Here is a 26,778-nt window from a genome sequence, read left to right on the forward strand (position 1 = left end):
TATATAGAAGACTCCCTCTTACCAATTCCGGAGAATCAGGATCTTCTAGGAAGTTGTTTTCTGTCTTTGCATGCTGGATAGTCTCTGTGAAACTCCTGTCCATGATTAAAATTTTCTGGCCTCCAAGTGTAGAATATTTGCAGTCGCTTTTCCTTGAGTCAGTCGTCATGCACATATCATAATTATACATGTGTGGCAGAGTTCCAGTAACTCCTGTGTCTGTGTAACCGGGGGGATAGTACGGAATAACTGGAAGATTGGAATGGTGAAAGATGCGCGACTGTCTCCATCTGTAGATTTTCACTGATATTATAACAACTACAGATGTGATGAAAAGGAATGACACTGCAGCTAAGGCTAAAATTAAATAAAATGTAAGGTCATCATTATATGTTTTACCGTGTGTAAAGTTGGTGAATTCTGAGAGCATTTCAGGAAAACTGTCCGCTACAGCTACATTAATGTTAACTACAGCTGAGCGAGAGGGCTGTCCGTTATCCTCCACAACAACAGTGAGCTTCTGTTTCACAGCATCTTTATCAGTGACCTGGCGCACAGTTCGTATCTCTCCGTTCTGTGGACCCACTTCAAACAGCGCCCTGTCTGTGGCTTTCTGTAGTTTGTAGGAGAGCCAGGCATTCTGTCCAGAGTCCACATCAACAGCCACCACTTTAGTGACAAGATAGCCAACATCTGCTGAACGAGGCACAATCTCAGCCACCAGAGAACCGTCAGTCTGTACTGGGTAGAGAACCTGAGGAGCATTGTCATTCTGATCTTGGATTGTAATTTTAACTGTTACGTTAGTACTGAGTGGAGGGGAACCCCCGTCCTGCGCTTTTACGCGGAAATGAAAGTCTTTTAACTGCTCATAGTCGAAAGAGCGCACAGCATTAATGACGCCACTGTCTGCACTGACTGTCACATATGATGACACAGGAACTCCATTTACAGTGCTGTCTTCTAGAATGTACGACACACGGGCATTCTGATTGGAGTCTACGTCACTGGCCTTCACTGTGAATATAGAGAGACCTGGTGTGTTGTTCTCGACTACATACGCCTCGTAGTTATTTCTCTCAAAGACCGGCGCGTTGTCGTTCACATCTGATATCTGTAAACGGAGAGAAGCGCTGCTGGAGAGGGAGGGAACCCCTTCATCAGAGCACGTCACAGTGATGTTGTACTCAGCCTCTCTCTCCCTATCCAGTTCCTGCTCTGTGCGCACGCTAAAGAAATCGTTGGATGTCGATATTATGGCAAAGGGAATATTGCCATTAATATTGCAGTAAACTTGGCCATTTGTGCCTGAGTCCGGATCATTTACATTAAACATTGAAATTATCGTTCCAGGTTTAGAATCCTCAGATATGGTATTTGACCGAGACAATATACTGATCACAGGCTGGTTATCATTTACATCAGTGATGTCAATTATAACTTTGCATGTGTCTGAGAGGCCACCTTGGTCTCGAGCATGTACATTTAGTTGGTAATAATTTGCTTTTTCATAGTCAATTTGTCCGTTTAAGGTAATTTTACCACTCTGTGGGTCAACTATAAACACGTTATTTAAATCGATTGCTTTAGATATGTAATATGAAATTAATCCATTAGATCCCTCATCTTTGTCAGACGCTCTGACAGTTATTACGTGAGAACCTTTTGCTGCATTTTCAGTTATTGTAGTTTTATAAATTTTCTGTTCGAAGACAGGAGCATTGTCATTCACGTCTAGTACAGATACACATATATTAACAGCTCCTGACAAACTCGGTTCGCCTCCGTCAGTCGCGGTTAACGTCAGAGACAATTGCTTTTGTAGTTCACGATCTAGCGGTTTCTGTAACACAATTTCCATATTTTTCTCGCCGTCTGTTTGACTCTGAAACTGTAAATCAAAATTATCTGTCGGTTTCAGTGAATAACTCAACAGACCATTAACACCTACGTCTAAATCCACGGCATTCTCCAACATAAATTTGGCACCGACTACAGATAATTCGCTGATTTCGAATATAATTTCATTTCTTTGGAAGTGTGGAGCGTTATCGTTTATATCTGTAATTTCAACGGTAATTCTGTATAACTCCATTGGATTCTCCAGAATAACCTGAAGATGTAAAGCGCAAGGAGTCATTTTTGCACAAAGAGCCTCGCGGTCTATTTTCTGCTTGATTAGAAGCAGCCCTTTTTCTTTATTCATCCCGATATATTCCACGGTGTCTCCCGTATAGATGCGCGTTTGTCTCGCTTTCAGTGTTTTTAAATCCAACCCCAAATCTTGAGCAATGTTTCCTACTACCGAACCCTTAGCCATCTCCTCCGGTATCGAGTAACTGACCTGCCCGAACACAGGGAACGAAGAAAAAAAGATGAACAAACATACCGCGCGCCACATCACTGCAACGGACATTATTTTCCGACAGAGGCAATAATCCACAATAATACAATTCCACACAAATGAAGGGTAAACGTTGTCTCCTAATCAGCAACAGGCCGCCACAGAGCTCATTTAATCCGCGTTTTGACAAAACATTCACTCTTTTCCGCGATCGCTCCCTCTGCGTTATGTGGCACGAGAGCCTTTCTCTTCTTACGCCGTGACACTACAGGATGTAAAAGGAGGCTTTGGGAGATGCGCATCCCAACCCATCGTTGATGAAGAGCGGCCTCCTGAGTCGAAACTTTGTACTACACACTTAGGAAAACAATAACGTCCCACTGCGTAATAGAGGTCTAAAGCATTTATTTAAAACCACTGTAATTATACACAGGATAAGATTTCAACCATCCTGGGCAAAAGCATTAGTGTTTTACCAAGGTCCTAATCCACTCATTATAAACCTAACACCTCTACATTTAGCTGACGTTTTTGACCCAAAGTAACTTACAATTATGAGTACAACTTGAGCAAGGGTTAAGGGCCTTGCTCAGGGCCCCAACAGTTGCAATTCAGCAATGGTGGGGCTTGAACTCACAATCTCCCAATTACAAGTCCAGTACCATAAACACTGATCTACCACTGCCCAACAGTGCAACAGACTCACTACAATGCAAGTTCACGGGGTCAGCAGGTAGGCACCTCCCTTCACCTGTGTTTTTCTGAATTGAGCCATGACACCTCTGGAAGGCTTAAATGAGGTCTGGCGTCCCATCACCCACTGCCCTCTGAGCTCACTTTTAAACCACAGACATATCACTTAACAAACCTATTTACACGTAAGCCCACATTGGCCTACCCAGATTCCAAGGGTTGTCCCATAGGCCCTACTGGCAATGCTAATGCACGTTCAGTGCTACGAGTTTCATATGTCCTTTATGCACTACACAAACAGCACACATTGAATTAAACTCCCTATATTTACCCGGTGTGCTGCTCCCACACCACCAATCACTCTCTAAATTGTAAAGTCCATATTGTCCTCCCCATTGACTACGGCCATGCAGATCCACAAGTGCTGTTAATGCATATTCAGTGGCTCCAGTTGCATATGGATTTTACCCACTACACCACCAAACACTCCCTAATATGGCAGATCCATACTGGCATGGCCAGTGACTGAGGCCATACCCAGCCCCATTGGCACTGTTAATACTGTTAATCACTGCCAACAGTTCCAACTGCATTTACCATTCTAGACCTAAATACTGATGTAGCAGGTCTTCTACATCTGTGTCCACTACCTTAGTGAACTTGTATCACCATTACAACATGTATTGATACAAAGAACCTGAGGCATCATTTTGAGTTTTTATCTTCTCAGTTATTATTTAACATAAAGAAAACAGTTCCGTAATTCCAGAGTTTATAAGACTTTATCTATTTCACTGGCCATGCAGAACAAATTTGTCTTGGTAAGCAGTAAGAGAACAAGTGCTGTGAGATATGCAGAGAAATGCAGAGAAATGAGAGAAATGCAGAGAAATGAGAGAAATGCATGCATAGTGCTGTCAATTAGTGAAAATCCTTACCATTGGTGGTGAACCTGGGTGTTCCAGGAAGTGCTTTTCATTCACTGTATGCTGCATAGTCTCTGTGAAACTTGGATCCATTACTAAAACATTTTGCCCACCAAGTGTGGAAAACTTACAGTCACTCTTCCTAGAATCAGTTGTCATGCACACGTCATAATTATACATGTGTGGCAGAGTTCCAGTAACTCCTGCGTCTGTGTAACCAGGTGGATAGTACGGAATGACTGGGAGATTGGACTGATAGAAGATGCGGGATTGTCTCCACCTGTAGATCTTCACTGATATTATTACAACTAAACAAGCGATAAAAAGAAAAGAAACAGCGGCGAGTGCTAAAACTAAATAAAATGTCAGGTTGTCATTGTACTGCTTTTCATGTGTAAAATCCGTGAATTCCGAGAGCACTTCAGGAAAACTGTCCGCTACAGCTACATTAATGTTAACTACAGCTGAGCGAGAGGGCTGTCCGTTATCCTCCACAACAACAGTGAGCTTTTGTTTCACAGCATCTTTATCAGTGACCTGGCGCACAGTTCGTATCTCTCCGTTCTGTGGACCCACTTCAAACAGCGCCCTGTCTGTGGCTTTCTGTAGTTTGTAGGAGAGCCAGGCATTCTGTCCAGAGTCCACATCAACAGCCACCACTTTAGTGACAAGATAGCCAACATCTGCTGAACGAGGCACAAGCTCAGCCATCAGAGAGCTACCAGTTTGTACTGGGTAGAGAACCTGAGGAACATTGTCATTCTGATCTTGGATTGTAATTTTAACTGTTACGTTGCTACTGAGTGGAGGGGAACCCCCGTCCTGCGCTTTTACGCGGAAATGAAAGTCCTTTAACTGCTCATAGTCGAAAGAGCGCACGGCATTAATGACGCCACTGTCCGCACTGACTGTCACATATGATGACACAGGAACTCCATTTACAGTGCTGTCTTCTAGAATGTACGACACACGGGCATTCTGATTGGAGTCTACGTCGCTGGCCTTCACTGTGAATATAGAGAGACCTGGTATGTTGTTCTCGACTACATACGCCTCGTAGTTATTTCTCTCAAACACCGGCGCGTTGTCGTTCACATCTGATATCTGTAAACGGAGAGAAGCGCTGCTGGAGAGGGAGGGAACCCCTTCATCAGAGCACGTCACAGTGATGTTGTACTCAGCCTCTCTCTCCCTATCCAGTTCCTGCTCTGTGCGAATACTAAAGAAATCGTTTGAGGGGGATGTGATAACAAAGGGGATATTGTCATTAATACTGCAGTGAACTTGGCCATTTGCCATTGAGTCTGGATCATTTACCTTCATCATTGCAACAACAGCACTGGGCTTAGACTCTTCAGATATAGAACTGGACATAGAGAGAATGTTAATCGTTGGTTTGTTATCATTAATATCCAACACCTCAATAATTACCTTACATGTGTCAGAGAGCCCTCCCTGGTCCTTAGCCTGAATATTAAGCTGGTATTGATTTGATTTCTCGTAGTCGAGCTGACTGTTTAATGTAACCTCTCCACTCTCTTGATGTACAGTGAATTTATTTGCAACAGAACTGCCCACTGCGTCAGAAATGACATAAGTCACGTAACTATTAGAGCCTTCATCCGCGTCAAATGCGCTTACGGTTGTTAGTTTAGATCCCTTTGGTGCATTTTCTGTTACGGTGGCTTTATACACTCTTTGAGTAAAGATCGGAGCATTATCATTAGCATCCAGTACTGTTAGGTATATTTGCATTGTGCCTGATAGTGGAGGTTCACCACCATCAGAAGCAGTCAGCAGCAAATTAATTCTTGCCTGCTTTTCTCGATCAAGTGCTTTTTGTAACACTATCTCTACATTCCCCTCTCCACCTGCATCGTTCTCTAAATCAAAATTACCCGTTGGATTAAGCGAATAACTTCGAAGACCGTTGATTCCAACGTCCAGGTCCACGGCTCTGCCAAGCACGAATCTAGCCCCCGGCGCTGCGCTTTCACTTATCTCAAATCGAATTTCATTTTTCTGAAACGTGGGAGCATTGTCGTTTACGTCCGTGATTTCGACTGTAATAGAATATAGTTCCATCGGGTTTTCCAAGATCATTTGAAGATGCTGAGCACATGGGGTTATTTTTCCGCAAAGAGACTCCCGATCTATATTCTCTTTAATGAGAAGCAGCCCGTTTTCTCGGTTCAGTTCTATGTATTCCTTGACGTCACCAGAAAAGGCGCGTGCTTTCCCTAATTTCAGCCGTTTTAAATCCAAACCCAAGTCCTGAGCGATATTTCCAATAATCGACCCTTTTGCCATTTCCTCCGGAATGGAATAACTGATCTGCCCGCAAACGAAGTGAGAACAAAAGACGACGAAAAACAGCACCGTGTACCGCAACGTAAAACCGGTCATTGTGACGCGCGAACTGAAGATCCAGATATACAATATTCCGATCCTGTTGTCGAGGTTTTAAAATCATAAGAATAGGTAGAAGTACATATCTTTCCTATGTTCCTTATAGAAGAGACTTCACGACGGCATTTTCCAAAAATGTGTCGAAGAATACCCGCCTCCCCTTTCTCTCCAAAAGAGTGCGATGCTATAAGAAGGATGGAGGGTTACCTCTCAGCCCAGTCCCATCGCTGTTGAACAGCGGCCCTTTGAGTCAAAAGGAGGTATTACGAATAAATGAACAGCATGTGATCACTTAAAGTGAATTTGCAATTAAATTTAATACCGTTTACACCCACCTAAAATAAAGTAAGTAGTTTTATATTTTATATTTCATTGTCCGTAAAACTTTCAGAAATATTCATGAATGTTAACGTCTTGCCTACAGAAGGCAAGTACGGCAGGTCGTTTTGAACGGTATCCGCGAATCATCAAGTAATGCAATAAACTGCATTTATTTAATGAATTCACATTTTTTTTAGTCCTTTCTAGAAGCAAAATGAAACCTCTCTGACTAAATGCGGCCTTCTTAGAACATAATGCCTTTACAAACATTTAGCAAAGTTTTTTATACTTACAAATAGAAAATAAAATCACTAGAAAATTACACATATATACAATTAATAACTGATTTCCAAGGGAATAAAAAATGACATATTTAAAATGCTTCCAACACATTTGTTACCAAATCAACCACCCGCCCCTTTAAAAACTTGTTAAACAGAAAAGTGACTTTAAGAGATGTCGGGACCTTTTATCCCTACAAAGGCTATAATGGGGAATACGTGTGTCAAGCTTAAAATCTTTTATTTAGAGTCAGTGAGCTCCTGAACCTATCAAAACCAAAATGGAACCCCATAAATCTCTCATAAAATATACTTGACATTCTAAATTTGATAGCTGGTCTGTGGTAGTGAACCATTTTGATTCAGGAGTATACCTCTGAATTCAGCGATCCTCAGAACTGATGTGGCGTGGGGGGGAAAAATAAATAAAATAAAATAAATAAATAATAAAAAATAAATAAAATAAAAACGGGCGCTGTCCAGCACAAGATGTGCTGAACTGTGTCCTCAAATAAAATAAAGGTTGACACCCTTATTGTATTAGCAGTTAATTTTTGATTTAAGCAACAAAACAAAATTCATAGGTGGTGTGTAATGATAATCACTATCTGTTTTAACATAATAGTGTATGCAATTCGTTCACAAAGAAGAAATAATAATCGCCCAATATCTCAAGAGCAGTATATGTAATGTAAAAATTAATAATTAGTGCAAAAACGTATTTGTGATCCACGTACTATATTTAAATAAAAAAGAAACAATAGGAGCAATGTCGTGCTTTGTAATTAATATCAAAGACACTGATTCAACCCCGAAGCAATTTAGGATAAGCATTCTTTAGTATGATTTTGCTGATAAATGTAAATGATATAAACAATGTTCTGCGTAATATCTACAAATGTACTAATCTAAAGGATAGTTCTATGATGAACACTTTTAACACGTTTTTCAATCACGATCAAAAGAAAATATAATACTGTCTACCGTATTACTCCGTTATACAACAAGCATCCAGCCAATATGCAAATAAACCCTTACCAGTTCCGGTGAATCGGGATCTTCCAAGAAGTAATTTTCATCCGATGTGCGCTTCATAGTTTCTGTGAAACTTTGGTCCACCACTAAAATGTTATGACCACCAAGTGTTGAATATTTGCAGTCACTTTTCCTCGAGTCAGTTGTCATACACACGTCATAATTATACTTGTGCGGCAGAGTTCCAGTAACTCCTGTGTCTGTGTAACCAGGTGGATAGTACGGAATAACCGGAAGATTTGACTGCTGAAAGATGCGCGACTGTCTCCACCTGTAGATCTTCACTGATAGTATAACAACTACAGATGTAATGAAAAGGAGCGACACTGCCGCTAATGCTAAGACCAAGTAAAATGTCAGGTTGTCGTTGTACTGCTTTTCATTCGTAAAATCCGTGAATTCCGAAAGCACTTCAGGAAAACTGTCTGCTACAGCTACTTTAATGTTAACTACAGCTGAGCGAGAGGGCTGTCCGTTATCCTCCACAACAACAGTGAGCTTTTGTTTCACAGCATCTTTATCAGTGACCTGGCGCACAGTTCGTATCTCTCCGTTCTGTGGACCCACTTCAAACAGCGCCCTGTCTGTGGCTTTCTGTAGTTTGTAGGAGAGCCAGGCATTCTGTCCAGAGTCCACATCAACAGCCACCACTTTAGTGACAAGATAGCCAACATCTGCTGAACGAGGCACAATCTCAGCCACCAGAGAGCCGCCAGTCTGTACTGGGTAGAGAAACTGAGGAGCATTGTCATTCTGATCTTGGATTGTAATTTTAACTGTTACGTTAGTACTGAGTGGAGGGGAACCCCCGTCCTGCGCTTTTACGCGGAAATGAAAGTCCTTTAACTGCTCATAGTCGAAAGAGCGCACAGCATTAATGACGCCACTGTCTGCACTGACTGTCACATATGATGACACAGGAACTCCATTTACAGTGCTGTCTTCTAGAATGTACGACACACGGGCATTCTGATTGGAGTCTACGTCACTGGCCTTCACCGTGAATATAGAGAGACCTGGTGTGTTGTTCTCGACTACATACGCCTCATAGTTATTTCTCTCAAAGACCGGCGCGTTGTCGTTCACATCTGATATCTGTAAACGGAGAGAAGCGCTGCTGGAGAGGGAGGGAACCCCTTCATCAGAGCACGTCACAGTGATGTTGTACTCAGCCTCTCTCTCCCTATCCAGTTCCTGCTCTGTGCGCACGCTAAAGAAATCGTTGGATGTCGATATTATGGCAAAGGGAATATTGCCATTAATATTGCAGTAAACTTGGCCATTTGTGTCTGAGTCCGGATCATTTACATTAAACATTGAAATTACCGTTCCAGGTTTAGAATCCTCAGATATGGTATTTGACCGAGACAATATACTGATCACAGGCTGGTTATCATTTACATCAGTGATGTCAATTATAACTTTGCATGTGTCCAAGAGGCCACCTTGGTCTCGAGCATGTACATTTAGTTGATAATAATTAGCTTTTTCATAGTCAATTTGTCCGTTTAAGGTAATTTTACCACTCTGTGGGTCAACTATAAACACGTTATTTAAATCGATTGCGTTAGATATGTAATATGAAATTAAACCATTAGATCCCTCATCTTTGTCAGACGCTCTGACAGTTATTACGTGAGAACCTTTTGCTGCATTTTCAGTTATTGTAGTTTTATAAATTTTCTGTTCGAAGACAGGAGCATTGTCATTCACGTCTAGTACAGATACACATATATTAACAGCTCCTGACAAACTCGGTTCGCCTCCGTCAGTCGCGGTTAACGTCAAAGACAATTGCTTTTGTAGTTCACGATCTAGCGGTTTTTGTAACACAATTTCCATATTTTTCTCGCCGTCTGTCGTTTGGAACTGTAGGTCAAAATTATCTGTCGGTTTCAACGAATAACTCAACAGGCCATTAATACCGACGTCCATGTCTACGGCATTCTCTAACATGAATCTGGCACCGGTTACAGCTGACTCACTGATTTCGAATGTAATTTCATTTCTTTGGAAGTGTGGAGCGTTATCGTTTATATCTATAATTTCAACGGTAATTCTGTATAACTCCATTGGATTCTCCAGAATAACCTGAAGATGTAAAGCGCAAGGAGTCATTTTTGCACAAAGAGCCTCGCGGTCTATTTTCTGCTTGATTAGAAGCAGCCCTTTTTCTTTATTCATCCCGATATATTCCACGGTGTCTCCCGTATAGATGCGCGCTTGTCTCGCTTTCAGTGTTTTAAAATCCAACCCCAAATCTTGAGCAATGTTTCCTACTACCGAACCCTTAGCCATCTCCTCCGGTATCGAGTAACTGACCTGCCCGAACACAGGGAACGAAGAAAAAAAGATGAACAAACATACCGCGCGCCACATCACTGCAACGGACATTATTTTCCGACAGAGGCAATAATCCACAATAATACAATTCCACACAAATGAAGGGTAAACGTTGTCTCCTAATCAGCAACAGGCCGCCACAGAGCTCATTTAATCCGCGTTTTGACAAAACATTCACTCTTTTCCGCGATCGCTCCCTCTGCGTTATGTGGCACGAGAGCCTTTCTCTTCTTACGCCGTGACACTACAGAATGTAAAAGGAGGCTTTGGGAGATGCGCATCCCAACCCATCGTTGATGAAGAGCGGCCTCCTGAGTCGAAACTTTGTACTACACACTTAGGAAAACAATAACGTCCCACTGCGTAATAGAGGTCTAAAGCATTTATTTAAAACCACTGTAATTATACACAGGATAAGATTTCAACCATCCTGGGCAAAAGCATTAGTGTTTTACCAAGGTCCTAATCCACTCATTATAAACCTAACACCTCTACATTTAGCTGACGTTTTTGACCCAAAGCAACTTACAATTATGAGTACAACTTGAGCAAGGGTTAAGGGCCTTGCTCAGGGCCCCAACAGTTGCAACTCAGCAATGGTGGGGCTTGAACTCACAATCTCCCAATTACAAGTCCAGTACTATAAACACTGATCTACCACTGCCCAACAGTGCAACAGACCCACTACAATGCAAGTTCACGGGGTCAGCAGGTAGGCACCTCCCTTCACCTGTGTTTTTCTGAATTGAGCCATGACACCTCTGGAAGGCTTAAATGAGGTCTGGCGTCCCATCACCCACTGCCCTCTGAGCTCACTTTTAAACCACAGACATATCACTTAACAAACCTATTTACACGTAAGCCCACATTGGCCTACCCAGATTCCAAGGGTTGTCCCATAGGCCCTACTGGCAATGCTAATGCACGTTCAGTGCTACGAGTTTCATATGTCCTTTATGCACTACACAAACAGCACACATTGAATTAAACTCCCTATATTTACCCGGTGTGCTGCTCCCACACCACCAATCACTCTCTAAATTGTAAAGTCCATATTGTCCTCCCCATTGACTACGGCCATGCAGATCCACAAGTGCTGTTAATGCATATTCAGTGGCTCCAGTTGCATATGGATTTTACCCACTACACCACCAAACACTCCCTAATATGGCAGATCCATACTGGCATGGCCAGTGACTGAGGCCATACCCAGCCCCATTGGCACTGTTAATACTGTTAATCACTGCCAACAGTTCCAACTGCATTTACCATTCTAGACCTAAATACTGACGTAGCAGGTCTTCTACATCTGTGTCCACTACCTTAGTGAACTTGTATCACCATTACAACATGTATTGATACAAAGAACCTGAGGCATCATTTTGAGTTTTTATCTTCTCAGTTATTATTTAACATAAAGAAAACAGTTCCGTAATTCCAGAGTTTATAAGACTTTATCTATTTCACTGGCCATGCAGAACAAATTTGTCTTGGTAAGCAGTAAGAGAACAAGTGCTGTGAGATATGCAGAGAAATGCAGAGAAATGAGAGAAATGCAGAGAAATGAGAGAAATGGAGAGAAATGAGAGAAATGCATGCATAGTGCTGTCAATTAGTGAAAATCCTTACCATTGGTGGTGAACCTGGGTGTTCCAGGAAGTGCTTTTCATTCACTGTATGCTGCATAGTCTCTGTGAAACTTGGATCCATTACTAAAACATTTTGCCCACCAAGTGTGGAAAACTTACAGTCACTCTTCCTAGAATCAGTTGTCATGCACACGTCATAATTATACATGTGTGGCAGAGTTCCAGTAACTCCTGCGTCTGTGTAACCGGGTGGATAGTACGGAATGACTGGGAGATTGGACTGATAGAAGATGCGGGATTGTCTCCACCTGTAGATCTTCACTGATATTATTACAACTAAACAAGCAATAAAAAGAAAAGAAACAGCGGCGAGTGCTAAAACTAAATAAAATGTCAGGTTGTCATTGTAGTGCTTTTCATGTGTAAAATCCGTGAATTCCGAGAGCACTTCAGGAAAACTGTCCGCTACAGCTACATTAATGTTAACTACAGCTGAGCGAGAGGGCTGTCCGTTATCCTCCACAACAACAGTGAGCTTTTGTTTCACAGCATCTTTATCAGTGACCTGGCGCACAGTTCGTATCTCTCCGTTCTGTGGACCCACTTCAAACAGCGCCCTGTCTGTGGCTTTCTGTAGTTTGTAGGAGAGCCAGGCATTCTGTCCAGAGTCCACATCAACAGCCACCACTTTAGTTACAAGATAGCCAACATCTGCTGAACGAGGCACAATCTCAGCCACCAGAGAACCGCCAGTCTGTACTGGGTAGAGAACCTGGGGAGCGTTGTCATTCTGATCTTGGATTGCAATTTTAACTGTTACGTTGCTACTGAGTGGAGGGGAACCGCCATCCTGCGCTTTTACGTGGAAATGAAAGTCCTTTAACTGCTCATAGTCGAAAGATCGTACGGCAGTAATGATGCCACTGTCTGCACTGACTGTCACATATGATGACACAGGAACTCCATTTACAGTGCTGTCTTCTAGAATGTACGACACACGGGCATTCTGATTGGAGTCTATGTCACTGGCCTTCACCGTGAATATAGAGAGACCTGGTGTGTTGTTCTCGACTACATACGCCTCGTAGTTATTTCTCTGAAAGACCGGCGCGTTGTCGTTCACATCTGATATCTGTAAACGGAGAGAAGCGCTGCTGGAGAGGGAGGGAACCCCTTCATCAGAGCACGTCACAGTGATGTTGTACTCAGCCTCTCTCTCCCTATCCAGTTCCTGCTCTGTGCGAATACTAAAGAAATTGTTGGAGGGGGAAATGATAACAAAAGGAATATTTTCACTAATGGCACAATTAACTTTTCCATTAATACCTGAGTCCGGATCATTTACTTTTATCATTGCAACAACTGTACCGTAATGGTAGGTTTCGGATATAGAACTGGACATAGAAAGAACATTTATCGTTGGTTTGTTATCATTAACATCCAAAACATCAATATTTACTTTACATGAATCAGAAAGTCCTCCTTCATCTCTGGCCTGAATGTCAAGTTCATAATGGCTCGCTTTTTCATAGTCAATTTGACCATTTAGAAATAGTTCGCCAGTATGTTGATTTAACAGAAACGTATTGGCTACGTGATTGTCCACAGTGTCAGAAATGTAATATGTCACATGACTGTTAGAGCCTTCATCTGCATCAGAGGCGTTTACAGTTGTTAATATGGATCCCTTTATGGAGTTCTCTGTTATTGTTGCCTTATATATTTTTTGTGCAAACAATGGAGCATTATCGTTAGCATCCAGCACTCTGATATGTATCTGTACAGTACCTGACAACATTGGATCGCCTCCATCAAAAGCTGTTAACAGTAAATTAATTAATTCCTCTTTTTCTCGATCTAGTGATTTTTTTTAAAACCATTTCTACGTTCTTACTACGGTCTGCTTGATTATGCAGCTCTAAAACAAAATTATCCGTCGGTTTAAGCGAATAGCTTTGAAGGCCATTGATTCCAACGTCTGCATCCACAGCTCGCCCCAGCATAAATCTAGCTCCCGTGGCGGCCGTCTCGCTTATCTCGAATCTAATTTCTTTTTTCTGAAAGCTGGGCGCATTATCATTTATGTCCGTTATTTCAATGGTAATTGTGTACAATTCCATCGGATTCTCCAGAATCATTTGAAGATGTAGAGCACATGGAGTACTTTTTGCACAGAGAGACTCACGGTCTATATTCTCCTTAATGAAGAGAAAACCCCTCCCTCTGTCTAGTTCGATGTATTCCGTGCTGTCCTCGGTATAGATGCGCGCTTTCCCGGATTTCAGTCGTTTTAAATCCAAACCCAAATCCTGAGCAATATTTCCAACGGTCGAACCTTTCGACTTTTCCTCTGAAATTGAATAAGTAACCTGCCCGAGCACCGAGCAAGACGACACAAAAACGAAAAGCAACACTGCGTGTCTCATCCCTGCAACGGACGTATTTTCTTGAGGTGAAAATCCACGAAAAATAACAGGACGCCTCTGAAAGTGGACGGCTAACGGTGTGTTTTAAATTGAAATCTTTTTTCAAATTTAATGAAATTCGCAAGAAAATCTTTTGTCCTCAGAAAAGGCACAACATAGTAAACATGTTGCTCTGCGTCCGAACGTGAAGAGAAAGCCTTTCTTTCTTTGCTCTGACACTGAAATGCACGGGTAGGGTTCTATAGATGTAGACATAGCCCGAGCCTACGTTGGTCAACAGCGGCCCTCTGAGTTACAAATATGAACTACAGAGAATAAACTACCGGCATTGCTCTCTCAATTTATAAATAACCACTACATTAATCAAAAGAACACTTTAGACACAGAGCCATTTTAGACCGGTTGTGGTATTGGGACATACACAGAATTAAGAAGGCACAACCCAGCCCCTCTGTTTTCCAGTCGTAGGGTGCAGAATTGTGCCTAAGCGTTTTTATATAAAGGCTCATTCTTCAGCCTGTTCTATTGCTCCTTTCCTTTCTGTTTCACTCTCTCTCTCTCAACACTTTTATCTGTTGCTCTCTGTTCTTCTTCTATTCTTACTCTTCTTCTGCTCATTTTCGGAGTGCTCTCTTTCTTGTACCATGAAAAAAAAAATTGTTCTGTCATAACTTACATTTATTTTTAATAATTACGTTACACATGTAAAATAAAATACGACACAAAACTACACATGAATTATGTGATTGTGTTTGCATCTTCAGTTCAAGCTGGGTAGATAACACGAGCCTGCAAAGTTATTGGTTGTTTTTTTTTTACTTTTTATAAGCTTGTGTTATCTAGTCAGCAGTGCTCCCTTTTGATATCACAAGCAATTCCTTTTGCTAACTTATGCAACAAATGCCTTTTCTTTGGTGGTCTAATATATTTTTTATAGATTAAATGGTTTAAGTGGCTGGTCTTAAAATGTATACCTAATCATTACCGTGTCTTCTGCATGGCTGACTTGCTTTTAAATACTAGCAGAGATCAATTTCTACTGGTTACTCTGTACAGTGACAAGAGGATATGAAAAAAAAATGGCAATGACTAAAAGCCTCTCACTGTACTGCTCCTGCACTGATGTAAATACACTGTTACAACAGTACGTTACTAGTTGTGTAGAATATTTAAACAAGGGAAAGACAATACAAAAAATGTATAGTTTCTTTTTCAGTGAAATCATAAAACAACAATCACATGTAATATACTCTTACCAACTCCGGAGATTCCAAGTCTTCCAAGGACTGTCTTTCCTGTATGGCATGCTGCATGGTCTCTGTGAAACTTGGATCCACCACTAAAACGCTATGACCACCAAGTGTTGAATATTTGCAGTCACTTTTCCTCGAGTCAGTTGTCATACACACGTCATAATTGTACATGTGCGGCAAAGTTCCAGTAACTCCTGTGTCTGTGTAACCGGGTGGATAGTACGGGATAACTGGGAGATTGGACTGAAAGAAGATGCGGGATTGTCTCCACCTGTAGATCTTGACTGATATTATTACAATTAAACAAGAGATGAAAAGGAAAGAAACAGCAGTGAGTGCTAAAACTAAATAAAATGTCAGCTTGTCATTGTACTGCTTTTCATGCATAAAATCATTGAATTCTGAGAGCACTTCAGGAAAACTGTCCGCTACAGCTACATTAATGTTAACTACAGCTGAGCGAGAGGGCTGTCCGTTATCCTCCACAACAACAGTGAGCTTTCGTTTCATGGCATCTTTATCAGTGACCTGGCGCACAGTTCGTATCTCTCCGTTCTGTGGACCCACTTCAAACAACGCCCTGTCTGTGGCTTTCTGTAGTTTGTAGGAGAGCCAGGCATTCTGTCCAGAGTCCACATCAACAGCCACCACTTTAGTGACAAGATAGCCGACATCTGCTGAACGAGGCACAATCTCAGACATCAGAGAGCCGCCAGTCTGTACTGGGTAGAGAACCTGAGGAGCGTTGTCATTCTGATCTTGGATAGAAATGATCACTGTCACATTACTGGACAGAGTCGGAGTTCCTCCATCCTGCGCTCTTACATGTACAACAAACTTATTGAGTTGCTCGTAATCATATGATCGCACAGCGCTCAAGATACCTGTTTCTGTGTTTACAGATATGTAACTAGAAACGGGTGATCCATTTATTTGTGATTCCTCTAGAATAAAGGAGATCCTCGCATTTTGGTTCGAATCAATGTCATTAGCCATGACTCTGCATATCGACAGCCCCGGGGCATTGTTCTCTGTAATGTAAGTGTAATAAGAGCTTTGAGAGAAAACCGGAGCATTGTCATTAACATCGGACACTTTTATATGTAACACCTTAGTACTAAACAATGGGGGATTACCAGAGTCTGTCACAGTTATAGTAACATTGTATTCGTAAAATGTTTCTCTGTCTAACGCTGCGTCCGTCACAAGTGTGTAATAATTAGTAAGTGACGATTTAAGCTTAAAAGGGACGTTTCGATCTATATTACATGTGATCTGACCATTTAATTCTGAGTCGGGATCTTTGACGTTTAAAACGGCGACTGTTGTGCCAATCGGAACATCCTCGGATATGTGGCTGGACAAAGACATCACGGTCACCACCGGCGCGTTGTCATTAGCGTCAATAACCTCCACAACTACTTTGCTAAAATCTGCCAAACCACCTTGGTCTTCGGCTTCTACTCCAATTTCAAACACCTTGTTTTTCTCAAAGTCGATCACCCCGATAACAGAAACGATACCTGAATTTTCATCCAAACTAAACACATCGCCCATGTTTCCTTTTAGGTTTGAGAATGTATATCTTATTTGTCCATAAGAGCCTATGTCTGCATCAGTTGCATTGACCGTGATTATGTACGTGCCTTTCGGAGCGTTTTCCTCCACTTTCGCTCGATAAACTGACTGGTTAAACACTGGCGCGTTGTCGTTTGCATCGAGGACAGTGACGTCTATTCTAGTAGTACCAATTCTTTGCGGATTTCCCCCATCCACTGCAGTAAAAATAAGGGAGAGGTGCGGATTTTGTTCTCTGTCCAAGGGCTTTTGAAGCACCATTTCGGCGTATTGAACACCGTCGGGACGAGCATGTTGTTTTAAAACAAAGTTGTCATTTGGGTTTAACTGGTAATTTTGAAGAGCGTTTACCCCCACATCGGGATCCTCTGCCGCGTCTAACACGAAGCGAGCTCCTAGCGCTGCAGACTCGCTGATCTTAAATTTCACCTCGTCTTTGTGGAACAACGGAGCATGATCATTTATATCAAGAACCTCGACGGTGACACGATGCAACTCGATTGGGTTTTCCAAAATTATCTCAAATGTAAAGCTACATGGAGTAATTTCGCCACAGATGTGTTCGCGGTCTATTCTTTCACTGACAAGCAAAAGCCCTTTGTCTCGTTCTAACTCGATATACTGCTTGTTATCCCCAAATACGATACGAGCTCGACCCGCGCGAAGCCTTTTCACATCTAAGCCTAAATCCTGCGCTATATTGCCTACAAGTGATCCCTTTTTCTGCTCCTCTGGAATAGAGTAACGAATTTGTCCGCCAGCAAATGAGACAGCACAAGTAAAGAAACAGAACAGTACTTGCCAACGCACGCACAAGCATAACTGCCATCTTGCCTTCCTGGGTAGATATAATCCTCCCTTATACACAGCCATTTCTCACAATAGTCCATATACAACAACTGAAAAGCCAGGACGATTCTGTTTTATCTTCAGTAGTTATGCTCAGTAGGCCAAGCTTAAACGCGAATATAACATGTCTTCATCGCTTGTCGTGTCCACTCCTCTTTGAGTGAATCCGCAAGTCACAGAGTCACAAGTCCAGCGTTTTCAAAGACCAACAGCGGCGCGTAGAGACAAATGAGTAGAAAAATACATACCAAAGGAAGAACAGGCAAACAAATACATGTAAGCAGATCCATTATTTTTTTTATAACGAATTAAACGTGTGCAAACTACAGAAATTAATGAATAAAGTTAAAGCTAAAATGAGTGCACTCATGCCCAGTGTTTCTCTGCACGTCGCTGTCCACAAAGAAGTGCTGAAATTTTACTTAATGTAATTGAAGCCACATTTGATCATCTCAAAACAAAAGTTTTACTTATTACATTGTATATAATGTATATACTCACATAACAATTCTATTTTAATGATATACATTTGATTACTTCTAATATTTTTGGAAGGGGGGGCATTAAACAAATAAACATTAAATAAAATAAAATAAGAAATATTGCAACTAAAGACAAACATGCATTTACCAGGCTCTTACCGGTTCCGGAGAAACCCCATTATCTGAATAGTTATTTTCATTAATCGCGTGTTGCATAGTCTCCGTGAAGCCTGCATCCACCAACAACACATTTTTTCCTCCAAGGGTAGAAAATTTACAGTCACTTTTCCTCGAGTCAGTCGTCATGCACACGTCATAATTATACATGTGCGGCAGAGTTCCAGTAACTCCTGTGTCTGTGTAACCAGGTGGATAGTACGGAATAACGGGGAGATGGGATTTGTAGATAATACGATATTGTCTCCACCTATAAATCTTTACTGATATGATGACGACTAAACAAGTGATAAACAGGAAAGAAACGGCAGACAGTGCTAAAACTAAATAAAATGTCAGGTTGTCATTATATTCCTTTTCATGAGTGAAGTCTGTGAATTCTGACAGTACTTCAGGAAAACTGTCCGCTACAGCTACATTAATGTTAACTACAGCTGAGCGAGAGGGCTGTCCGTTATCTTCCACAACAACAGTGAGCTTTTGTTTCACAGCATCTTTATCAGTGACCTGGCGCACAGTTCGTATCTCTCCGTTCTGTGGACCCACTTCAAACAGCGCCCTGTCTGTGGCTTTCTGTAGTTTGTAGGAGAGCCAGGCATTCTGTCCAGAGTCCACATCAACAGCCACCACTTTAGTGACAAGATAGCCAACATCTGCTGAACGAGGCACAATCTCAGCCACCAGAGAGCCGCCAGTCTGTACTGGGTAGAGAACCTGAGGAGCGTTGTCATTCTGATCTTGAATTATAATGTCCAAAGTCACGTTAGTGCTGAGTGGAGGAGAACCGCCATCCTGCGCTCTCACGCTTATCCTAACATTCTTCATTTGTTCGTAATCAAATGAGCGCACGGCGTATACCACACCGCTATCAGCGTTTACTGAAATGTAAGAAGCCACAGGAGACCCAACAACAGTTGTGTCCTCTAAAAAATAAGAGATGCGCGCGTTCTGGTTCGAATCCGCGTCATGAGCGCTAAGGGTGAATATGGACAAACTAGGAGAATTGTTTTCAATTACATTCGTAGTATAGACACTCTGTAGAAACCTCGGAGGATTGTCATTGACATCAGATAATTTAAGGTTTAAAGTCGTCTTACTGGAGAGCGCGGGGGACCCCGAGTCCGTAGCTGTTATAGTAATATTATATTCTGCAACACTTTCGCGATCCAGATACTCGTCGGTTACTATAGTGTAATAATTTCGTAATGATGATTGCAGTTTGAAAGGGGTATGTTGATTAATCGTGCAGCCAACAAGGCCATTATCTCCTGCATCTATATCTTTTACGCTCAGTATTGCTATAGTTGTTCCAAGAGCAGCATCCTCAGTCACTGGACTGGACAATGACATCACACTAATAGATGGTGCGTTATCATTTACATCAATTATTTCGACTGTAACTTTTGCAGAGCCTCCTAAGCCGCCCTGGTCTTTGGCTTCTATGCCAATCTCGTATTTTTTCGCCTTTTCGTAATCAAGAACACCAGACAGCGTTATTACACCGCTGCTTTCATCTATGTTAAACATTTCAGCGACATTTCCTTTCAAATTAGCAAAGGTGTACGTTACTAGACCATTTGTCCCGCTGTCTGCGTCAGTTGCATTAACTGTTGTAATGTAAGTTCCCTTGAGTGAATTTTCTAATATTGTCGCTCTGTAAATTGACTGGTTAAACAATGGAGCATTGTCGTTTACGTCTAACACAGTCAGCGCTATTTTCATATTACCAGACCTTTGTGGATTTCCTCCGTCGAACGCGGTGAGAGTAAGAGAAAGCTGAGGATTTTGTTCTCTATCCAAAGGTTTCTGAAGCACCATTTCTGCGTATTTAACTCCATCAGGACGCGATAGCTGTTTCAAGATAAAATTATCATTTGGTGACAGAATAAAATTTTGGAGAGAGTTCATGCCTGCATCAGGGTCATCCGCGCTACCCAGTAAGAACCGAGCTCCTGGCGTGGCCGATTCACTTATTTCGAGGTTAATTTCATCTTTGGGAAAAGTCGGAGCATGATCGTTCACATCTAATATTTCCACCGTTATATGATGCAGTTCTACTGGATTGTCGAGTATGATTTCGAATGTGAAGCTGCACGGAGTGATTTCAGCGCAGAGCTGCTCTCGGTCTATTCTATCCTTTACCACCAGCGTCCCTTTGTCTGTGTTTAGCTCCGTGTATTCACCGTTCTCTTCGGACACGATGCGCGCCCGGCCCGCTCGCATTCTTTTTACATCCAGACCAAGATCGTGCGCGATATTCCCAATAACTGACCCTTTCTTCAATTCCTCCGGAACAGAATAGCGAATCTGAGCACCGACGGTCAAAAATGAATATGCAGTAACGACAACCAGTAGTTTCCACTGAAGCCCACGATAATAACGCTTCTTACCGAAGTCTGACAGCCTATGATTTAAAGTCATATTTCCAGTACGTCTGTGTTTGTCTAAAGCACAGAAAAACGATGACTTGATAGAAAATCAAAAGGGCACATCCAAAATGCAAGGTCTCAAAATATTTCTCGTCTACAGTCCTGCCCTACATCTTCACGTCACAGATACTAGCTCAGGAAATAGAGGCAGGCATAAAATGGGATTTCGCTCAAACATACCCGGATCACTGATCAACAGCGGCCCTCACAGTTGAAAAAGTGGACTAACATCAACAATATTAAATGCTTTTGTTTTTACCCCTGGGGAGAAGATATTTTTCTAAACAGTAAAGAAGGCTATAAGTGCTCCATATTACGTGCCAGTGATAAAAGATGCTGGAGTGCAAACATTTTGTTTTTTTAAGTTTTGACATTTTTAATTGTTAACTGATTAACTGTTTGTCAGGAAACGCTCGCCTCCCGCGAGTCACGTGGTTTGGCCCGCCACGTGAAGTGGGAGGATCTTTTGCTTGTGGCCACACCTACACACCTGCACCTTGTCTTTATGTATATAAACCCTTGTCCTTGTGTGCAGGGTATTGGTCATTGTACAGGTAGATGTTAATGTAGCGGGTTAAGATAAATGTTGGCGTCGTTATTGTACATGTTCATCTCGTCATTGCTAATCTATTCGTGTTCTTCCTTCGTGTTATATGTGAGTGCTGTTTTGTGTTATGTACATAAATGTTCGTCCAGGTCGAGGAAGTCTGTGCGTCCTGCTCCATGCCCTTCGGCACTCGGGCGACACCGTTACACTGTTGCTGTCAGAGTTTCTAGAATATGCATTTAATGTTTATGCAGCAGCAACTGTCCATATGAAATAGTTCTGAACTCAGTAACTTCAGGTCAAATTCGAACAACTATCATAACAGTCTGCTTTTATGTGTCTGAACACATTACAAAAAACAAAAAACAACAAAAACACCAAACAAACAAACAATACATAAAAACCATAAACTTATTATGCTTATATTTGAAAGCTAGAAATCCAATAGTGCTGTGCTGAGATGTTCTACAGCAAACAGTACAGTATATTACGTACTTACAACCAAATGCAACCTACACTTATGTTAGTCGCAGCCTAGGAAACCCACAGCACTTAATTTTTTTTTTGCTTCTTTTTCTTTGACCGATTTAATTAATTACGCTTTTTAAAAGGAATTATCTGGCTATGCCTTTCATGAATGGAATTAGTTTCCCAACAGCAGTGCCCTTACTCTGTGTATTCTGTCATTTGCAGGGTGAGGTAATAAAAAGAGTGTTTACAGAAAAAAGGTTTAAACATTGAATTAGAAATATGAATAACATTAAACATAAAGGATTACAGAGATTCTGTATCCTTATAAAATGATCTGTGTACAGAGAAAATGATTCTGGATAAGCTTCACGCACATCATATCTCTACCGGGTACAAGATGGTAACAGAAAAAAACAACCTTATGTAAGATTTTTTTTTAAATTTATTTTATTTATTTTTTTTTAAAGAGAAGGACTGTAATGGCATCAAGCTCCAACTGGTATAGGTACTGAATATTAATTTGTATTTTGGGAAATAATGTATACATTGTATATGATGGTGGAAACTTCAAATAACTATATGTAAAGAAGGAGGGGTGATTATGTTAACGCCCTTGAAAAAGTGTAGAAAAATTCAACCCTTGTTTACCCTCCATACATGCTCCATAGGGTGCCTCAAATGCAGGTTATCTTTAATTTGAAATAAAGGATAGGGCAAGCTATTCTATAAATGAATTCTGAAATCTGGATCTTTTATTTTCAATTTGAATATATAACTTTAAATTGGAAAATTGGGACTTTAGAAACAAGGGAATGTTACATGCTCGCAGCAGTATTCAATTAATAAACAAAGCTAAACAATGCTCATTATCATAATACAATACCAGCTTCACAGCATAAAGTATGATAATGAGAGTTATTGAAAAACTAATCTTGCAAAGGACAAAGATTATGATGCACAAGCAATATCACTAGATATCTGTGTAGAGAAATAGCCCCCAAAATCTGCTGAATCACTTGTACTCCTTTACATTCTCCAAATACTTCTTTAAAGAGAGTAGCAAAATTTAGAATGTAAAACTTACCACTTCTGGGGATTCCTGATCTTTAAACAGGTTCCGTTTATTCATTGTATGCTGCACAGTCTCTGTAAAACTTGGGTGCACCACTAAAATGTTATCACCTCCAAGTGTAGAATACTGGCAGTCACTTTTCCTCGAGTCAGTCGTCATACACACGTCATAACTGTACATGTGCGGCAGAGTTCCAGTAACTCCTGTGTCTGAGTAACCAGGTGGATAGTACGGAATAACGGGGAGACTGGACTGAAAGAAGATGCGGGATTGTCTCCACCTGTAGATCTTCACTGATATTATAACAACTAAACAAGTGATGAAAAGGAAAGAAACTGCAGACAGTGCTAAAACTAAATAAAATGTCAGGTTGTCATTATATTCCTTTTCATGAGTGAAGTTTGTGAATTCTGACAGTACTTCAGGAAAACTGTCCGCTACAGCTACATTAATGTTAACTACAGCTGAGCGAGAGGGCTGTCCGTTATCCTCCACAACAACAGTGAGCTTTTGTTTCACAGCATCTTTATCAGTGACCTGGCGCACAGTTCGTATCTCTCCGTTCTGTGGACCCACTTCAAACAGCGCCCTGTCTGTGGCTTTCTGTAGTTTGTAGGAGAGCCAGGCATTCTGTCCAGAGTCCACATCAACAGCCACCACTTTAGTGACAAGATAGCCAACATCTGCTGAACGAGGCACAATCTCAGCCACCAGAGAGCCGCCAGTCTGTACTGGGTAGAGAACCTGGGGAGCATTGTCATTCTGATCTTGAACAACAACTGTCACCTTAACTTCAGAACTTAAAGGAGGGGACCCTCCATCTCTGGCTGTTACATTAAAGGTCAAAGTCTTCATTTTTTCATAATCAAAAGATTTTACAGCATGTAAAACACCAGTATCTGAATTTATTGACAGCAGGGAACTAATGGCTGTACCTTGCACATTTGTATCCTGCACAAAGTACAATATTTGTGAATTCGGGCCCCAGTCAGCATCAGTGGCTGCAACAGCCAGCACAGCCAACCCGGGTGAGTTGTTTTCCACAACAAATGTTTTATATTCCTCTAAACTGAATACGGGTGGGTTATCGTTTACGTCTGAAATTCGAACAGTAATTGTTTTGTTACTTTGGCGCGGGGGGCTTCCATAGTCAGACACCAAAATGGTTATATTATATCCGGCTTGGCCTTCGCGATCAAGACTGTCATCGGTAATTAAGGTATAGTAATCACTGATTGATGATTCTATTTTAAAGGGTATGTCTTGTTCTATTAAGCACTGCACATTGCCGTTTTTTCCGGAATCTGCGTCCTCTACATTAATAACGGCTACAGTTGATCCCACTGGAGAATTCTCCGCAATTGTATTTAAAAACGACATGAGCTGAATGGTAGGAGAATTATCATTTTCATCAATGACATCTATAATAACACTACACATGTCAAAGAAACTCCCTTTATCCTTTGCTTTAACGCTTAATTGATAATTATTTTCCATTTCGTAATCTAATTTTCCCAGCAATCTGATTTCCCCTGTCTCTGAGTTTATCTCGAACAGTCGTGCCAATTCTTTGCTCACGTGGGCAATAGAATACGTGACTTCGCCGTTTGCACCTTTGTCTTCATCAACTGCGTTTACAGTAATTATGATCGTCCCAGCTGGAGAATTCTCTTTTACGTCCGCTTTATAGACAGACTGACCACAAACTGGAGCATTATCGTTGACGTCTAATACAGTTATTAGTATTTGAACTGTGCCAGACCTTTTGGGTGATCCACCATCAACTGCGACAAGAACCAATGTAAAATATTCAACCTTCTCTCGATCCAGTTCGCGCAGCAAATTTATTTTAACATTCTTGTTACCGCCGGTTTTACTTTGCGCATCGAGGTTAAAAAGATCATTTGACGTAAGCGCGTAGATTTGTACTCCGTTAATTCCTACATCCATGTCTACAGCGCTGTCTAAAGTGAAGCGAGTACCAGGTGATGCGTTTTCACTTATTTCCAGATTAACCTTATCTCTCGGAAATATCGGTGCATTGTCATTTATATCTTGCACTTCAACGGTGACGCGATGCAGCTGAATGGGGTTTTCAATGATGAGATCAAAGCTGAAGCTGCAGGGCGTTGTTTGCTTACAGAGCTCCTCTCGGTCTATCCTCTCCTTCACTACCAGAGTGCCTTTGTCTCTGCTCAGGTCCACATACTGCCGACCACCCTTTGTTACAACCCGAGCTTTTCCAGAAATGAGTCTACTTATCTCTATTCCCAAATCCTTGGCGATGTCGCCTACAAAGGAGCCTTCTGGCATCTCCTCCGGGATAGAATATCGCGCTTGGCAAAACGCGACGTCCATTAAGTAAAAGCAGAGAATAAAAATCGTACCGTGCCATTTTAGCTGTTTAGCCATCAGGACAGTGTCGTGTCTTCGAAGGTCGATAGGAAGTAAAAAGAGAATAAGTCCGAGAAATCAGGAATCAGCCCAGATGCGCGATAATGTGTTGTGAGCCAGTGTAGTATATGTGCCTGACGTCTTATGTGTCAGAAAAGCGGCAGAAATAAACATTAGGCGGAAGTACAGCTCTTAGACAATTGCTATCCAACAGCGGCACTTAGAGTGTGAATCACGAAAATGCACGGATTAACTAACACACACACACACACACACACACACACACACACACACACACACACACACGCGAACTGCATTAACAGTAAGAACTTGTTCAAAACCACGGACTATTCCAGCCCTAACAATGACAACAGCGCCAGAAGATAATGAATAATGAAGGCGGGGGGGGGGGAAACAACCTTTAAAAGACCGTGCGTTACGATTACATTTGTCTTGAGGAAAAAACAAACATCACATTGCACCATATATACTTTTTATAACGTTATGTATTATCTGAGTACTATTCATATTTTGTGCGTCTGTCACTGTCAATAGGCTCAGGACTTTACTGAACTCCATGACTTTTTTTGCAAGATATTAAAATACATACCATAAAGGTCTTGTAAGATATTTAAAAAGGTCCCCTTACCGCTTTGGGGGACTCTGGACCATCGAGGAATTCCTCTTCGCCTAATTTGCACTGCACAGTCTCTGTAAAACTTGGGTCCACCACTAAAACATTTTGCCCACTGAGTGTGGAATATTTGCAGGTGCTTTTTCTCGAGTCAGTCGTCATGCAAACATCATAATTATACATGTGCGGCAGAGTTCCAGTAACTCCTGTGTCTGCGTAACCGGGTGGATAGTACGGAATAACGGGGAGACTGGACTGATAGCAGATGCGGGATTGTCTCCATCTGTAGATCTTCACTGCTGTTATAACAACCAAACATGTGATAAAAAGGAAAGAAACAGTAGCGAGAGCTAAAACTAAATAAAATGTCAGGTTGTTATTATAATCCTTTTCACGTGTGAAGTCCGTGAATTCCGAGAGCACTTCAGGAAAACTGTCCGCTACAGCTACATTAATGTTAACTACAGCTGAGCGAGAGGGCTGTCCGTTATCCTCCACAATAACAGTGAGCTTTTGTTTCACGGC

The 26,778-nt window shown here is 41.5% G+C and overlaps 2 protein-coding genes across 22 annotated transcripts in view; both read right to left on the reverse strand.

Annotated features, from left to right (window-relative positions):
* The window catches only part of LOC113588740 (protocadherin gamma-C5-like), a 206,836-nt gene that overhangs the window by 75,071 nt on the left and 104,987 nt on the right, over positions 1-26,778 (reverse strand). For 2 of the 21 annotated variants that reach the window (XM_035535521.1, XM_035535517.1), the window contains exon 1: positions 23,238-25,606. The exons of 11 other annotated variants lie outside the window; for them this stretch is intronic. In XM_035535521.1, the coding sequence (XP_035391414.1) occupies positions 23,238-25,583 (2,346 nt within the window). In that variant the 5' untranslated portion in view covers positions 25,584-25,606. Of the gene's footprint in view, positions 1-22; positions 2,589-3,975; positions 6,521-8,012; positions 10,570-15,623; positions 18,236-18,688; positions 21,241-23,237; positions 25,607-26,778 lie in introns of those variants that run through there. 8 more of the 21 variants (XM_035535508.1, XM_035535489.1, XM_035535520.1 and 5 more) reach the window with 5 other exon arrangements.
* Positions 11,961-13,900, reverse strand: LOC118242834 (protocadherin gamma-A1-like). The gene has a single exon (XM_035535729.1). The coding sequence runs from the start codon at positions 13,737-13,739 to the stop codon at positions 11,961-11,963; it is 1,779 nt and encodes a 592-aa protein (XP_035391622.1). The 5' UTR covers positions 13,740-13,900.

The sequence above is a fragment of the Electrophorus electricus genome, chromosome 17 (assembly GCF_013358815.1).
Source record: "Electrophorus electricus isolate fEleEle1 chromosome 17, fEleEle1.pri, whole genome shotgun sequence".
Taxonomy (NCBI): domain Eukaryota; kingdom Metazoa; phylum Chordata; class Actinopteri; order Gymnotiformes; family Gymnotidae; genus Electrophorus; species Electrophorus electricus.